The sequence below is a fragment of the Oryzias latipes genome, chromosome 9 (genome assembly GCF_053564925.1).
Source record: "Oryzias latipes strain Hd-rR chromosome 9, Olatipes_Hd-rR_3.1".
NCBI lineage: Eukaryota > Metazoa > Chordata > Actinopteri > Beloniformes > Adrianichthyidae > Oryzias > Oryzias latipes.
In genome coordinates, this window is record NC_136245.1 from 31478693 (window position 1) to 31493157 (window position 14465).

The 14465-nt window shown below is 42.9% G+C and overlaps 1 protein-coding gene across 1 annotated transcript; it reads right to left on the minus strand.

Moving 5' to 3' along the window:
- Positions 1 to 1599: 1599 nt before the first annotated feature.
- On the minus strand, positions 1600 to 14010 carry LOC110014072 (endoplasmic reticulum aminopeptidase 1-like; the record flags this gene model as incomplete). Its single annotated transcript, XM_078952493.1, has 12 exons — positions 1600 to 2708; positions 2816 to 2897; positions 4054 to 4194; positions 4267 to 4428; positions 4497 to 4681; positions 5562 to 5718; positions 5809 to 5992; positions 6074 to 6153; positions 11430 to 11607; positions 11809 to 11827; positions 13269 to 13419; positions 13526 to 14010. Coding segments are annotated over 12 exons (1995 nt in total), but the record flags the coding sequence as incomplete, so codon positions are not given.
- Positions 14011 to 14465: the final 455 nt, after the last annotated feature.

Sequence of the window (14465 nt, forward strand, 5' to 3'; positions counted from 1 at the left end):
GTTATTTTACATTTTCTTTTACCTCTTCAAAAACTATATATCAAACAACACATTTCTAAATAAAATGAACATTAAGAAAACTATCACAAAAACAAATATGTACAATAACTAATGTGAAGAAAAACTTTTTATCTTTTTTATAATCACTTCTACACATTTAAAGAATTTCTTTGGAGATTTGTGCATGAACTCTTGTGACTTAGCAAAAAATACATATTTTATGTCTTCATAAGTGGTTTGATTTTAAAATGTTTGTTTTTTAATATGAAAATTCACCAACATCTGTAAACCATTGAAAGCTAAATCTGATAAAGTATGAGCAGTTTATAAAAAAAATAGTTTAATCTAGTATAAAATGGAATGGAAATTTAGATGAAAGCCATAAAAATCTCTGAAGAGGTTTTTATCCATAAATACTCTCACGTTTTTTATACTTATTTCACAAAAAGTACAACAGTTTAATTCCTAATCCTTTAAAATCTTGTAATTTTACGTCTTCATCTTTTGCTTTTAGAACAGGAAAAAAATGTTTTAACTGTCTCCTTTACTCTTTGTTCTAATATTTTATGATTGCATTTCCATTTGAGAATATAGGAAGCAGCTCTTTGAGCAACAGAAAACATGTGAAGGTGTTTGTCCATTAATCTCTGAGGAGAGAAGCTGCAGATGAACATTATTTTGGAGTAGATTGTCCGAGTGGCTATTTGTATTAGTGGATGGAAATTGCTTATTGCAGCATTAAATGCTTTCATATTATTTAACTCAAACCTATGTTCATAGTCATAATGACAGAAAACCCACTATTTAGTAAACTTCTCTGTTTACAGGGAGATGTTGGTGTTTCCATGGTAACTGAGGCTTACTTGATTTTTGTCAAACGTTATTTTTTTAGATACGTTTTTATGAACAAACACTTAAAGTAATTTTTAAAAAGCACATCATTTTTAAATGTCCTAAGATGACAGCTTAAACCAGATGTGGGTTGGATTTATGTCATAGAGTTACAGGATACTTTTGATCTTCAAAGCTAAATTTAGATTGAAGAAGGGGGGGGTAAGTACAAGGATTGTGCAGACAAACAATGATACAGCAACAGAGACGGGCGGGATAATACATGGTTTTATGTATAGGTAACATTCAAAAATGTATTCTATATATTAACATGTACTTTTTGACTTTCAGTACGCTCTATATATTGTCATGGGGGCCAAATGTGATTTCAGTGAGGTGTGTGTGAATTGTGATCAGTTTGTGACTTCAAGGTACTTTTGGGTTGTGGCACAAACTGACCTACTGTGTATTTATTTCTTCAAAGAAAAACATGCAGCAAATAAGAAGATGGAGTCTCCTTCTGATAACCAGCTTTCCAATACCGCATTATGCTGCCACTGGAAGCAGCATAAAGCAGTGAAACTGGAAATATGAAACTAAAACCAAAAAAAGGGTTCAAAAGATATTGCCATCCAGAAGTTTTAATGTGTTTAAGAAATCATCCACATTAAAAGATTAAACATTTTTCTAAATGTTTTTGATCTTAAAATGAAAATCAAAGCAGTAAAATTCTTAATTGTACCAAAAACCCCAAATCAGAAAAATGTATCCAGAAAAGTTGCAACTGGACTTTTATTGTGTTTTCAAAATGTTTTTGGAATTTCCAACATTCTTTTTACATCTTAGCAAAGTCAAAACCCTGTCTTAGTGAATCCAGAAATAAGTCTGTCGAAGATAAGAAAATAAAAACACAGAAAAATGAATCCTGTTATGAACTGTTATGGTTTAAAAGTGTTTTTCCTTAATCCCATTTAAAACATTATTTTATTTTTATAATGTAAGGAAAATATTTAATGTCTCTTTTAACTCATAAGGGAACTTAGGACACTATTTATAAAGCTTTGTGACTATAAATCTTACATGTTTACATTATTTTCTGCATTGATAAACTATTTTCACTTCAACTTAAGGTCATCTCTCATTTAGAATGTAACCAAAATTTAATTATTATATTTTTAATCAAGTTGGAAATTTTATCTTTGATAAACTGATCAGAAACATGATCTGATGCGGAATATTTCAGAAATATCAATTATCTGCTTTGAATAAAATCCTTTTTACAGCATTAAAAGAATAGTGCAATAAAAAAAAGAAATTCACAGAAATTCAGACGTCAGTGCTGTTGAACATAGCCCCCCCACAGCAAAAACTACCGTTAACACAAACCCACAGAAACACATCAGGATCAATCTTAGAAAAAGTGTCCAGGTCCCAAATTTGTGCCTATAATACATCACAAAAAATTAAAACCTTTAATCCAATTAAGCTACGATCGTATGCACTTAAAATGTATTTAAATTATGCAATAATTCATTTTTAAGTTTGTCAAAACCCCTAAACCTTTCCATTGGCATAAATTAATTTTCATACTTTAGTTCCTGTTTAAAAAAATACATCAGGTAAAACATTTTTCATCAAGAAAAAATATAGAAATTCTATCATCGACCTGCTTCTGTTTTGGCTTCTGTGACCCCTTAACCCCCCCTTCATAACTCCTGATGGTGGTTTCTGCTGCCATGTTTGTTCAGCCAGGCCTGCAGCAGAGGAAGGTTCCTGTCCATCCAGCGGATGTTGTCCTCGATGGTCTCGTAGCTCTGCTGGATGCACCTCATCTGAGAACCCGCCTCTTCTGTCAGGGAGTCGAAGAAGCTTCGTATCTGAACGCAAGAGCACAGCAATAAACAAAAAACACACCAACACACCAACACAAAAGTATTAGATCTGCCAGGTCCTCTAGCAAAAGTGGCCTGAAATGATCTCTCACCTCGTGAAGCATCTCTCTGGTGGAGTACTGGTTGGTTACTCCGGCTACCAAGTGGGATATAGTGCTGGATCCCAGGTCAAACCTGCAGTTAAACACAGAATAATGTTAATGCATTGAATTTAACTCCAAACTTGACCTCCTCTTTGGAGAAAACAGCAGCACTGAGGTGGTTTTTAGTTCTACTCATGAAAGCCATTTTGCTACTAATCCAGCACATGACATTCAGTTTGGGAACAAAGTTTTGGCATCTGATAGAAAATTATCAGAAAGATCTTAATTTTTTCTGATTTCTTTTATGTTTTAGCAACACATCTTTTAAATATTACTAAATTATTTACAGAGGAGCAAAGTTTTTTTTTTTTTATAGAACTTGATTAAATAAATGCAATGATATGTTTTCCTTCATCAGGAAAAAATAACCTTTTTTATTGTTATCCTTATTTTATCTGACAAAAGAAAATATATGTAAATATATATGTAAATATGTTCAGAAGACCAAAATATGTTGATGTTTCTACAAAATCAATCTACAAATAGTACTACTGGATGATTCAGAATTGTAAAGTAACTGTTGGAAATGTGTCATGTGCTCAGAATAAAGTTTATTTTGTATCATTTGGTTTTAAAGCATTGATGTGGATTAGGGATGGGTATCGTTGGGATTTTATCCGATACTGAACTGGTACTTTGAAAAACAGAGCCGGTGCCTAAACGGTACTCGAATCGGTTCCCCAAAAATTGAAAAAACACATCACCAACTTTTTCCAAAAACATTTAAGTGTGACAAAGCAGCGACACAGGAGCACAGGAGAGCGTTTGAAAGTGTCTCAGATGCTCGATTTCCTTCTTTCTGACAGTCATCTGTTTCCAGTGAGCACGGATTTTAGCACTCATCACCATGACAACGATCTTTTTTCTGAGAATTCTTCAAAGTGCTCTTGTTCAGCAGGACGCTGAATTAGAAAGTTTTGATGTAAGATGTGCGCTCTGCCTTCAGCATTTTGACTGAAGCTCCGCCCACCCTCACGGCCTCACCCATCCTTATATGAGCCCGCCCACAATAACTGGAAAGGTAAAATGGTTGGCTAGAATTGTGCCGCATAACGAAGCACATCAATGAAGCATCGAGATGCCCGTTTTTATACAGTGATGCTTTATTATTGTATTTGCAATATCTCTGCTCCGTTTTGGTACCATCCCTGCTGTTTGAAATGTTCATGTGTGATGAGTTCACTGACTTCTGAATCAGCGTGTGCCAGTGGGTTCTGAGGAAGTCCCACGCCAGTTTAAAGCCATGAGGATTCCTGGCGACAGAGACGATCACATCTGGGAGGTCCTGGGTCTTCATCACCTCCCCGTTGAGGCTCTGCTCCATCATCCTACAGAGGAGGAGAGGTTTAGCTTCAGTCCAGTAACCTTGAAATCCGATGTACTCATTTGCTGAGACTCACCACTGAAGCTTGTCCGTCATCGTTGTTACCGCCATGGCCCACTTCAAGCGGCTCTTCACCGACATCTGCAGAGACGTGCGGTACTTCTCATACAGGAAGTCCCACCCCTCCCGTGTGCGAGCTCCAACCATAAACACGGCCATGGTGATGTCCACAGGGAGGCTAAAGCCACAAGAGTGTCAGTTCAGACTAAAGACGGTATGGTTTTACACACTGCTGTGACCTCTGACCTCATGGTGCCATCAGAATCCCTCCACTGGTTAAAAAGCTGCGTGGCTTTGGTCACACAGGGACTGTAGTTCCTGACGCAGGCGAACAGCAGCAGGTAACTCCTCAACACTCGCTGGGACACCGAGCCAGAGTCGTTCCACTCCTGCTGATCGATCAGCCCCCGGAACAGATCCACGATGAAGCTCTGAAGGAGACGAGCGGACGCAGGTTTACCCCTCAATGTGGGATCCACTGATCTGCACTAGCAGGGACGTCAATCAGTGAAGTTCAACCTTTTTCAATTGTAAGCACGAGATAGACACAACTTTACGATCTGTTAACTAATGATAGATTATTTTTTTTAAATAATTATTTCCTTGTTTAAATTGTTAACTTAATTTATGAAATTTCCTTTCTTTTTTTAAATTTGCACATGTAAAGAAAAAGGCATTGAAGCAGCAACATATGAAAAAATGATTACAAAATGATCTATAGAAAAGAACAGATAGAAAAACTGATGGTAAATTTAGATCAGTGTTTTTCAACCTTTTTTGAGCCACGGCACACTTTAACCTTGACAAAAATCCCGCGGCACACCAGCATCCAAAAATTAAAAAAAAAAAGGAGAAACTCATTGTCTGTATTGATCTACAGTCCCTCTGCAATCTCACGTGCATTTTTGTGATAATTGTGGCAGAAAAAGCTGAAAGTTGCAGCTGTTTTTTCTAAAAGACACAATAAAGGTTAAGTTAAATATTCAAAAACTGTTTGATGTGTGTTCATTGTGGTTTCAAGACGTTTAACACGAAGACTCATTGTGCGCTGAGATGCGGTCACTTTAACCCAATGCATCATGGGAGATGTTTATGTTTTGCTGTCAATTATAATTTTCACAGTTTATAATTACTTGTTCACATTATGATGATAAATAACTCACATTGCAAAATTTGAACACAAATTCCTGAAGATTGTAAATCCTAGAGTGAACATTTATATTTTCATCTATTTCCTTCTGCTCTTCAATTCTCCTCAAACCTTTAAAGTACAGAGTTTTGTTTATGCTCCCGTTGTGACACGCCACAAACCTTCATCTGGTTCTCCAGCTCAGGCATGTCTCGCTTCTCCATCAGTTTGTAGAGAGGTACAAGTTCCCCAAAGCCCTGCCAGACCGCCATGATCTCCGTCTCTCTGGACAGGTAAAGGGACAGCTCCAGGGCCGTGTCCAGCCTCACCTTCTCTACACTGCACATAACAAGTGACCAGACTCAGTGATGAACTGTGACTCCGCCCAGAGGAGATGAAACAGGAAGTGTGTTCCTGCAGGAGACGGACCTGACCAGCTGGAAGACGTTGTGGATCAGGCTGGCCCGGTCGTTGCCACTCAGGGCTGTGTGGTTGTGATGCAGCAGGGAGATGATGGAGTTCCAGCCCCCACCGCCATAGTGGACCATGTAGTAGCCGCTCATGTTGACGTTGAACTTCACCCAGTCCACCTCCTCTGGCAGGTACAGGACGTCTGAAAGGGAAGAGACATAGGGTGAGGGGGGGAGCTCACATATCTAGTCGTGTTTGGGAGGAAGAGTCTGCAAACATTCACCAGATTTTGTTTTCAGAAGGAAACGGTGGACGGAGCAGGAGGTGCTGGTCATGTAGGTCAACGGGATCTGCCACAAGAACCTGCCGACACACAGATTGATCAAACCTACTAGGAAATAAAATAATTTTTACTCTGTCACTCTTGGTTTATACAAACACACTAGAAATCTGATTTTTTTTAAGATAATCTCTGATATGGTGCCTCCCCGATTCTATCAAACCGACCACAGAAAGATCACACTCATTGTCAATTCTCTACGAAGCAAAGCTCTCCAGTGGGCCCAAGCCTTTCTCTCTGCCAACCCCATCTCTCACCTGTCCTATGAGCGATTCCTCGGCGAATTCCGCCTGATATTCGATCAACCTCGTAAACAGGAAGAGGCGACCCGGCGGCTGCTTGCCCTCAAACAGAAGCTGGCTGGCTGGATCTGGCCCTCAAAGGTGTTTTTTACCAGTCCTTGAATGAACAAATTAAAGACCACCTTTGTTCTCAACCGGAAGCACGATCCTTTGAGGAGTTAGTTTCCGCCGCTCTCAGGTCAGACGTTAGGATACGTGAACGCCAAAAAGAATGGAATCATCCGCCTCCACGTCATCCGACTAAGTCAGTCCACGCTCCACCGATCGATCCAGGCCCGTATGCTGAATGTCCTGTCCCCTCCAAGACTATGGATGAACCCATGCAGATCGGTCACTCAAGGCTGTCAGAAGAGGAGCGGCGCAAAAGACGCGAAGCTGGAGCCTGTTTCTACTGTGGGGCTAAAGGCCATTTAGTCTCGGGGTGCCCAGTACGTTTAAACTCCCAAGCCCCTCGCTAGACGACAGGCCGCGAAGGGAGTTATCTGCCACAGATTCTGGTAAAGAATTTATGTATTTACCTGTCAAGTTATGCCTCGACCTCCAAGTTCATGATCTTAGGGCCCTCGTAGATTCTGGGGCGGAACAGAGTCTTATTGACTTTCATGTAGTTAACCACTTGTCTATCCCCACAGAGCCCCTAGAAAACCCCATTGAAGCTTCTGGTCTCGGGGGACAACACCTGTCTCGTATCACCACCGTACCAAGCCCATTCTACTCGTCACGTCAGGTAACCATAGGGAATCAGTTCAGTTTTACATCACCCAGTCCGTGCATACTCCCATAGTGTTAGGGTTCTCCTGGCTTAAGTTACACAATCCCCAATTTAACTGGGCTCAAGGATCTGTCACTCAATGGAGTTCGTACTGCCTCGCTAACTGTTTACTGTCCGCGGTTCCTCGTGTGTGTGTCCCATTGATACCGAGAGTCCCGTCTCGGTAGATCTTGCTTCCATTCCATCATGTTACCACGACTTAAAAGCGGTTTTCAGTAAAACGAAGGCTAGCGCCCTTCCCCCGCATAGACCTTACGATTGCGCTATTACCCTCCTTCCTGGTGCTCCTTTACCTAAGGGGCGGCTATTCAACCTGTCGGGCCCCGAAAGAAACGCCATGGAACAATACATCCAGGAAGCGCTTTCGCTAGGGCACATACGACCCTCCTCCTCCCCTGTGGGGGCTGGATTTTTCTTGTGGAGAAAAAAGATAAGACACTCAGGCCTTGTATCGATTACCGCGAACTTAATCAGATCACAGTCAAAGATAAATACTCCCTGCCACTAATCACATCCGTTTTTGACTCCGTTCAAAAAGCTCGAATCTTCACTAAATTAGACCTCCGCAATGCATACCATTTGGTTCGCATCAAAGAAGGCGACGAATGGAAGACTGCATTCAAAACCCCCTTAGGCCACTATGAATATTTGGTCATGCCTTTTGGCCTCACCAACGCCCCTGCAGTCTTCCAGAGGTTAGTTAACGACATACTCCGTGATTTCCTTAATCGGTTCGTCTTCGTATACCTAGATGACATTCTCATCTACTCACAGGATCAGGCCCAACATGATCACCACGTATGTCTCGTGCTGGAGAGATTATTGGAAAACCAGCTTTATGTAAAATAAATGAAATGCGAGTTTCATGTTTCAACCGTTCAGTTTCTCGGCTATATCATTGAGGCCGGTTGCATCCGACCTGATCCTGCTAAGTTAGAAGCCGTCACCAACTGGGCTCCTCCAGACACTCGGAAAAAACTTCAACAGTTTTTAGGCTTCGCCAATTTTTACAGGCGCTTTATCCGTAATTACAGCAGCATAGCTTCTCCCCTCACGCGCCTTACTTCTACTTCTCACCCCTTTGTCTGGTCCACTGAAGCCCAACAAGCCTTTGACAAATTGAAAGAACTGTTCGTGTCCGCACCCATCCTTATCCAACCGGACCCATCTCGCCAATTCATCGTCGAGGTCGACGCTTCTGATACCGGTGTGGGGGCCGTCCTCTCCCAAAAGGAAGACTCAACAGGCAAAATGAAACCTTGTGCCTTTTTCTCCTGCAAATTATCACCGGCAGAACAGAATTACGATGTCGGCAACCAGGAACTACTTGCCATCAAGCTAGCTTTGGAGGAGTGGCGTCACTGGTTGGAGGGAGCAGAACAGCCATTCATCGTCTGGACCGATCACAAGAACCGGGCCTATCTCCGCTCAGCCAAACGGATCAACTCCAGGCAAGCTCGTTGGTGTCTCTTTTTTGACCGCTTTAATTTTGTAATCACCTACAGACCCGGATCCCGAAATGTCAAGCCTGACGCCCTGTCCCGAAAGTACAGCCCATCAGAACGCGCCCCAGCCACTATCCTTCCCTCCACCTGCGTCATCGGAGCCCTCACGTGGGACGTCGAAAACAAGGTACTCCAAGCCCTGAGAGACAATAATAACCACCCTCCTGTCCCCAGGGGTACCTTGTTCGTCCCTGCTGATCTCCGGTCCGAGGTCATCACCTGGGGGCATACTTCCCGCTTGGCTTGCCATGGGGGGGTTCACCGGACTCTGAACCTTATCCGCAAAAGGTTCCATTGGCCTGCCATGGAAAAGGACGTGCGGGAGTATGTCGCTGCCTGCTCCACGTGCGCCCGATCAAAACCGACATCCTCAGCTCCGGCAGGTCTGCTTCATCCTCTCCCCACTCCCAATCGACCCTGGTCCCATCTTGCCATGGATTTCGTCACCGGTCTCCCCCCGTCACACGGTAACACTACTGTCCTCACTGTTATTGATCGTTTTTCGAAAATGGCTCACTTCATCCCCCTTCCTCAACTCCCCACGGCCACAAAAACTGCTGATCTGATGGTCAAACACGTTTTTCGCCACCATGGCATCCCTATGGACATTGTCTCCGACCTTGGCCCCCAATTCACGTCACAAGTGTGGAAGGCTTTCTGCTCGGCCTTGGGGGCCACGGTCAGTCTCTCGTCCGGTTATCATCCCCAGTCAAATGGCCAAGCGGAGAGAGCGAACCAGGAGCTGGAGGCAGCTCTCCGCTGTCTGGCGGCACAGAATGAAAAGGACTGGTCCACCTTCCTGGTATGGATAGAGTACGCCCATAACACTCATCCTTCATCTGCCACCGGGATCTCTCCTTTTGAGGCCGCTCTAGGGTACTCGCCACCTCTGTTTCCATCCCAGGAGTTGGATCTGGCAGTGCATTCCGTCCACCATCACCTCCAGCGTTGTCAACGCGTCTGGACTCAGACGAAGGCCGCTCTCCTCCGCACCAAGGAGAGCAACTGCCGGATCGCCAACCGTCGCAGGGTGGTGGGACCTGACTATCAACCTGGTCAGAGGGTTTGGCTCTCCACTCGCAATATCCCCATTCAGGCATCCTCCAAGAAACTGGCTCCCCGATTCATCGGTCCTTACGTCATAGACAAACTCATCAACCCTACCTGTGTCCGTCTTCGTTTGCCCAAAGCCCTGAAGGTCCACCCGTCGTTTCACATCTCCCAGATCAAGCCAGTCCAGGACAGTCCTCTGTGCCCGCCGTCCACTTCCCCACCGCCCGCCCGGGTCATCGACGGCGCTCCGGCCTATGACGTCAGCCGGATTTTGGATGTCCGTCGGAGGGGTCGTGGATTCCAGTTCCTGGTCGACTGGGTGGGCTACGGTCCGAAGGAGCACTCACGGATTCCCCGCTCGTTTATTTTGGACCCCTCTCTCATTGAGGATTTCTACCGTGCCCACCCTGATCGCCGCCCTTGACCGCCTGGAGGCGGTCGTTGAGGGGGGGGTACTGATATGGTGTCTCTGTCGGACTCCTCCCCCTCTCCTCTCCGCTTGGCTGCTGATTCTCAACACCTGCGACCACTTACCTCATCACCTCATCCGCCTTCATAAGTGCATAGTTGGTCTTCAAGTCAAGCTATTGTTCGTTTGCTACGTCAAGTCTATGACTAAATCTGTCTCTCTCTACTCACCTTCAGGAATCCAGTACCACGAGTGGTCGCCTGAATCAGCTTCCAGCCGGTCTCGCCAATCTGTCCTCTCCTGCGGTCCCACCACGAGCCTCTGCCACCTCAAGTATCCCAACCTTCGCCAGCATCTGCCTACGGAGAAATCCACCAGTGACGCCGCTAACCTCTGTCTCCAGTTTGGAACCGACATCCAGTCCTGCTCACGCTCTGCTTTCTGCTCCTCGTATTAAATCTCTTACCTGCCACGCTCGCCTCCCGCTGTGTTTCTTCTGGGTTCCAGCATCTGGGTTCGAAAAGTGTTCTGTAGCCATGACAATCTCGTATCCAACACGAAGCTTCTTGGCTTGACCATAGTCTCCGGAGACGGTGAGGCCCTAAAATAAATAAATACTCCTTGGCCAACAAAGTTTATTTTCCTCCCAAAAAAACCTGATTCTGAGGCCCCCAAAATCATCCCAGGTCAATGCCATAAATGAAGTGGTCGATGAAAAATACCCAGACCTACCCACAATTCACACAAACAAACCGGGAAAAAAAATCCTGCAGGTGAACAGATGCACTGTGTCACCGCCAAAACAATGGTTGAGAAATCCTACTGCGGTACTTTGGAATGTGGACAAATTTACATGAAATTGAAAAGAAATCTGATCGTTTACAGCCTCACAGTGTTTCAGTCCATTTACTGATGTTTTTCTGAACGTCTCTTCCAATCTTGTTCAAATTTCCAGTTCAGAGCTCCTGCCGAGGTTACAGATCTGCACTTGAGGTTCCTCACGTCTGCTCTCCTTCATTTTAGCTCCAGCAGAAATGATTGACAGATGGCCTTTTTTCACTCATGCTGTGAGGATTTCCGTGACAATTTTTGATTTTCTTTTCATTTTTAATCATTTAAAGAAAAAACGGTCACATGCAGGGAAAATATTAGCTATGTGGGCCAGAATGTTTCTACTTTTATAGCTGCTGTTGTTCTGGCTTTAAGAAATGAATAAAGGAAAAGGGATTTATTTAGAAGTGACTTATGGGTTTATTACCCTTCAGTGAGGGAGGGGTTGTCCGTCCTCAGGAAGCGCTCCTGACTCAGCCTGACCTCCCGCCCTTTGACCTCCACGGTGACCAGCGGGAAGCCCTCCTGCAGCATCCAGGTGTCCATGATGGCCCTGACATCCAGCTCATCCCCCGAGTACCACTTCTGCCGATCAGTCCACATCCCTTAAGCTCAAAATGCATCAAATGCGCTCAGAAGCTTCACATTGTAACTTTAAATCAGATTTAATGAATACGGTGAAAGCTAAAAAATAGTTAACATTGATAATCAACAAAGCGAGCCAGTTTAGCTCGTGCTGGTTTGCGGCGCCTTCCGTCCGTGAAACCAGGGTTCGACTCCGGGCTGCTCCCTGTTCCCTTCTCTACCTCTGTACCGGTTCCAAGCCTGGTTTGAGAAGGTTGCGTCAGGAAGGGCATCCGGCGTAAAAACATTGCCAAGTTTACCTAGCGACTTGTTCGCTGTGGCGACCCCTGATGGGAGAAGCCAAAAGTGGAAGATAATCAACGAAGCCACATGAGGACAGAGTGTTTTTTTCCATCTGATATTCTTGCTAAAAGCGTTTGGAGCAAAACTCTTTGTGCTTCATTCGGCCTTCGTCCAAATCATCTGAGCTGCAGATCTGAAAACAAAAAGCACAGGATTTGAGAAAAAAAAGTAAATTAAACAAACTGAGAACATGCAGCAAAGTCTTAAACAGCAGAACAAAGATTGTACAGTGTTTAACAACCAGTATGCCATGAAAAAGCATCAGGTGGACCATGGGAAATTATTCCATTTTACTAATTAGTGTAGAAAACATTTACCACTGCCAGGTTATCAACTCTGAGTTTATCCAAACATCATACTCAGTAGTTAAAATATTAAATTTCATAACAGATTTTTCTTTGAGTTTTTTTTATGCTTTTTTGTTTAGATAACAATGCATGCAATTAATATAAACTAGAGTTTTTTTATTTCTTCTTTTATAGATAGCTTTGTGAATGTTATCAGTGAAGAAGTGCACCCATGCTCAAAAAGATTTAAAAAAAAAACTACATACTACAACCAAGAACAGCACTAACCTGCAGAAATAGAGTAGCATCTCTTAGTACACCTATTCGATTAACAAAAAAAGCTGCTGTCATTTTTACAAAAAAAAAAAAAACACATAAAAAGGATCAGAATAATTTTTTTAATTTTTCATCATTTATTCACTGACAAAGGACATCTCCTTTTAAAGTTTGAAAGAAAACCAAAAGGGTTTTATCAACAAAATAAATGTGAAAATTTACAGTAAAGTCTGCAGATGGAAAATAACAGAGAAATATTTATTTTTAATTTTTTTTATCTTTAAACTATGAAAATCTCTTATTCCTAATAAGCAACCTGCAGTCATCTGCTGGTAAAAAGCATAAACATTTTTTTTTATCTATTATAAAAGCAGAGGAAAAACACTGAACAGAGCTGTTACTACATGGTTAAACATGATCTGCTGCTTTACATCCATGTAGTTTTCAACCAAAGACCCACTCTGATGAAAATAGTGTTTGGTGTTTTTAACGTGTTTTTGTTGGATTTTTCTGACGACTGAGGACATACATCAGAAAATTTGCTATAAAACTCACTTTCTGACTATTTCTTTATTCAAATTGTGTGTGTTAAAAAATGAAGCACAGAAGGAGCAGAAATGCAAATCCTTAAGATTATCTGATGAGAAAAAGTCCAGCAACTGAGCCAAAAAAGAAGGGAAATGTTTTTAAGAAATGACTAGCATCTAGTGACTACGTAATGACAGATTAGCTAAATCCCCTTCACGACATTGGTGTTAAAGCCATCAGGAAAAGACGTGTTGGTGTACCTTAGGCATGTTGGAAATGGCAATGTGGCGTGGCTCTCTAATAATCCGGATGGTGAAGTTGGCTTTGAAGGCGGGCTCATCAAAACAGGGAAAGGCCCCACGAGCAAAGGTCGCCTCAAACTGTGTTGATGCCATGACCCTGTGAGAAGTAAAGCATAAAATACTATAGTTTTCTTTTTTCTTTCACACAATAACTCCAGTTTTTGCTCTAAATGACACTGTTTTGGCCCAAATCTGGGACCTACCGGACCTCCCCGGTGCTGGTGCGGTAGCTGCTCTTGTAGAACCCATGGTAGCTGTCAGACAGGTTTGCAGCAAACTCCAGCTGGACCTCATACTTCCTACCTTTGGTCAGCACCACGTCAGACATCAAGGCGAGCTGATGAAAGCGAGGATACTCCAGAACCTGGAGGACCCTCGTGCCCGCTGGCGCGAGCAACAGCGCGCTTGATATGTACATTTTCTTTGCATGGAGAACCACAACGCTGGTGTCTTCGTGCACGTCCAGGTCTATGCGAACGACGCCGGTGAAGTCCAGGGTGGTGAGGTTGGGGTGGAGGCTCAGGTCATAGTGGAGTGGGGAGATGGTTTTGGGGAGTCTCATGCGGGCCCAGGTTAACGGCTGGCCATTTGTGGTTAGTGGGATCTCCTTGGGTTGGTCTGGACTTGGTATTTGAGCTCCATGAGATGAAGGGATCAGAGCAAAGAGTAGGAGCAGGAGAGTTCCTGAGAATCAAATCTAAACATGAAACAAATCTAAAAATAAAATAACTCCATTGTCTTCAATTAATCTTCCATAATCTAATAAATCTCAGACTAAACAAATGTTATTGTGGATTAACTGGTTTGGAAGGAAACCAGATTGAGTTTCACTTATTACAACTGACTGTTGAACCACTTTTTCAGTCTGTTAGCTAAAACGTGAGTGAATCATTTATAATCAACATTTAATAAAGTTATTGGTCTCAAGTTGTTAATAAGAGATTTGTCTTTGTTTGGTTTTGGTATTAATATTATCATTCTTTTTCATTGTTTTCAAAATTGTTTTATTCAGCAAACATTTCTTTAAAGCTTCAAATAGGAACTCTCTAAGAACTTTCCAGAAAAACCTGCAGAAGTTTGAAGTCAGACCATCCTGACCAGGAGATTTCCCTTTAACATGATCAAGTTCTAAAATATTCATGT